The sequence below is a fragment of the Crocuta crocuta genome, unplaced genomic scaffold (genome assembly GCF_008692635.1).
Source record: "Crocuta crocuta isolate KB4526 unplaced genomic scaffold, BGI_CrCroc_1.0 scaffold598, whole genome shotgun sequence".
In the NCBI taxonomy this organism is placed as follows: Eukaryota; Metazoa; Chordata; class Mammalia; order Carnivora; family Hyaenidae; genus Crocuta; species Crocuta crocuta.
The window spans coordinates 705,329-708,710 of NW_027532848.1; the positions used below are offsets into that span (position 1 = coordinate 705,329).

General features: G+C 35.5%; 1 protein-coding gene across 1 annotated transcript in view; it reads left to right on the forward strand.

Annotated features, from left to right (window-relative positions):
• The first annotated feature begins 2,598 nt into the window (after positions 1-2,598).
• The window catches only part of DMD (dystrophin), a 637,032-nt gene continuing 636,248 nt past the window's right edge, over positions 2,599-3,382 (forward strand). Inside the window, exon 1 of the mRNA XM_077745468.1 lies at positions 2,599-2,760. Within this exon, the coding sequence (XP_077601594.1) occupies positions 2,599-2,760 (162 nt within the window). The remainder of the gene's footprint in view (positions 2,761-3,382) is intronic.

Sequence of the window (3,382 nt, forward strand, 5' to 3'; positions counted from 1 at the left end):
TGCCTACCTTGCTGACCTGTCAACCTTCCTCTAAATCTGTTTCAGCTGACTTCGTACTTGGTATTACTTCTTTTTTCCCCCTCATTAGAGAACTTTATTATCCCAATGTCATTTCTCTACACTTTTTAAAAAAATTTTGTTTTAATGTTTATTTATTTTTGAGAGAGAGAGCATGAGCAGGGGAGAAGCAGAGAAAGCATATCCAAAGCAGGCTCCAGGCTCTGAGCTGCCAGTACAGAGCCTGATGTGGGGCTGGAACCTACCAACCACCAGATCATGACTTGAGCCAAAGTCAGATGCTTAATCAATTGAGCCACCCAGGCGCCCCATGTACTTTTTAATCATCTTGAATCATTCTCTGTTTTTGAAGTCTCTGGCCTCAGCCTTTCTTTTCAGTAGCTTTTTTCCCCCCCAAAACAATTGAAATCTGATAATTCCCTGTATTCTCATCTTTCACTGTATGGAGATTTAAGATGACACGACCATTTCCACTTCCTAAAGCACTTCTTTGTTGGTCAGAAATAAATCTAGAAAAAAACAAATGTCCTTCCTGGTCTTTTGAGGGTCAAATTTTCAATGAGTCAAGTTAAAAAAAAATTGTCTGACACTTCCCAGAAGCTTGAAACCATCCCAAAGTACTGTATCTGTTGTGTATCTATTTTCAGGACAATTTGTCCACATTTTCTAGTCAGCTGGGCATTCAGCAGTTAGCTCCCACAGTGATGTTTTAATTTAGCTTTTTCTTTTTTTCCTCCTCACCCATACATCCTCTTCAGGGATTCACCTCATCTCTTGGAATCGCTTTTAAGATTTTTAGATCTTCTTGGCCCCCAGGCTTCCTACTAGAGTGTTGGATCACAAGATTCTATTTCTGCTGCAGATTAGATGTCATTCTTTCTAGAAAGAGCCTAAGAGTAGCGAGATAGATTCAAGAAACAATTTATTTTCCTCCTCAGTATCATTGTTTTTTCAGTCATTATGTCTTGACATTAGTTTTGATTCTGACACCCTACATTTTTTTTCTTTCTTTCTGCCTCATTCACAGAATTTCGTTCTTCTGTAGGAAACTCTTATTGTCCCTGAGAAGCTTGAGAGACAGGAGACATCCCTCCATCTCTCTCATCATATTCTCCAGCAAAAAGACAACCTTAAAAGTACAGGAAGTAACACAGCCATGAAAATTGATGTATGACCACCTTGGAATGGAATGCCCACATAACACACTTTGTCATGATCCTACAACATTTCCCTCCATTTCCATGATTCTTGGGTCTCCTGTTGAGATGTTGTCATTTGCAGCTTTCTCTCGAAGCTTCCCTTTAGACTATGTCATCCACTATTTCTTTGTTGCTGGTCTTCTGGATGTACTAAGTTTCAGAGGCCACGGACTTTAAACTAAATGAGGCATTCTGTACCCTTCATCGCTTAGCTTCCATATCCCAGCTGTTTGTGGGTTTTAGTATCATTTCATACCAATGAGATCAGCCCCCATTAGTAAATACAGAACCACATACAGACCTTTGAGTTTTCCCCAAATATTTCACATATTTCTACCGCTTAACTCCAACTTCTCACTATATTTGTTCATCACTCTGTTTCTTTTTTGTCAAGTATTTATAAAAACAGTAATACCTAACATTATTACCTACCAGTGTCAGAAACTGTGCTAATATTATTGTTATTTTCTGGCTGTGTTCTATGTACTTTTCATATATTAGTCATTGAATTCACACAACTGCCCCTATAACATTTACTCTATTATTATCCCTTCTTTACTGAGGAGAAAACCTGAAGCTTCAAGAGGTTAAGTAATTTAGCCAAGGTCGCAGAGCTTCTGTGACAGAAAGAAGGTTTTTTTTTTTTTAACTCAAAATCTTTGGATTTTTCCCACTATCATGTGCCATCTTGTATAATAGAGCTCCACACTACTAGTATTCATTTAATATTAATGTTTTTAAATATTTCTNGACCAGTCTGAAAGAAGAGGAAAAATAATATGATAAACTGTTCCCAAATTAAAATACAGAGCAAACACAAAAACATTTCATTGGCTTTGATTTTGCTAGGGTCCACCTCCAAAGTAGTTTACTTCGTATTCAAGGAAATAAGATCTTATCCAAACTTTACTTTTGCTTTTATTTTTCCTTGAATGAGAAAAAATAAGTAAAAGTTATTCACTTGGTAAGATGTGAATACTTTCTTTTTAACCAATTCTGCAGTCTATATAATTATTATTTGAGGACTATTTAAATTAAATTAACTGTCCAGCCATTAGAATAAGCAAAATCATTTTGAAAGATTGTTCAGTGTATATCAATGAAAAGTTTGAGTCTTTGAATTATCCTATTAGGTAGTACTGTGTAAAGTATTCACATTGTCAGGAAAAAATAGATTGTCATAAATAATACTTTGGCTCAAATTGTTATACTTTAATTAAGCTTGTCCTGTTGTTATCGAAATTGGCTTCTTTGCTTGTGTTTCTAATTTTTCTTTTCTGTTCTTTTTTTCTTTTTGAAAAAAAAATTAGCTCCTAGTCAGACTGTTACTCTGGTGACACAACCCGTGGTTACCAAGGAAACTGCCATCTCCAAACTAGAAATGCCATCATCCTTGCTGTTGGAGGTACCTGCTCTGGCAGATTTCAACAGAGCTTGGACCGAACTTACCGACTGGCTGTCTCTGCTTGATCGAGTTATAAAGTCACAGAGGGTGATGGTGGGTGATCTTGAAGACATCAACGAGATGATCATCAAGCAGAAGGTATGAGGAAAAAAACTAAAAGCTGGTTGAATTTGTGACTTAAAGTGAAAATTTTCCACATGTCCGTTTACTCTCCTAGACCCTTTTCCCACCAGGTTTTAGGCAGCTTTTCTCTGTCAGCAACACACCGTCTCTACTCTGTTCAGCCTGAGTATGATCAAGACAAAAAGTTAATGCCATTATCTAAAACAGCCATAAATTAAAATGGAATGATACAAAGAAAAAAAAGCATAAACTTTATAAGTACAATTGGCTTAATTAAAATCACTAAACAAATAGAATTTTAAAAATCTATTTAATAACTAGTTCAGCTAAGCTCTTTACATTTAAACTGTTTGTTTTGGGAGCTTTCAGCCATAATATATTACAGAATCAAATATAATAAACAGGGAATTGGTTATTCACTCTTTTCCGTTGTCTGGGTCAATTTCCCTCCTTCAATGATAAATATAATTGAAAGCTATAAATTTTTTAGAAAAGAAAAGTACCAAACATAATATATTTTTCAATACTTCAGATGTTAATATTGGTATTTATACAATGCCATAGTCAAATAAACATGTTTTTAATACAAAGATTGCATTTATCAGCCCCTTGGAATCCATTCTGCAAAATCCTGACA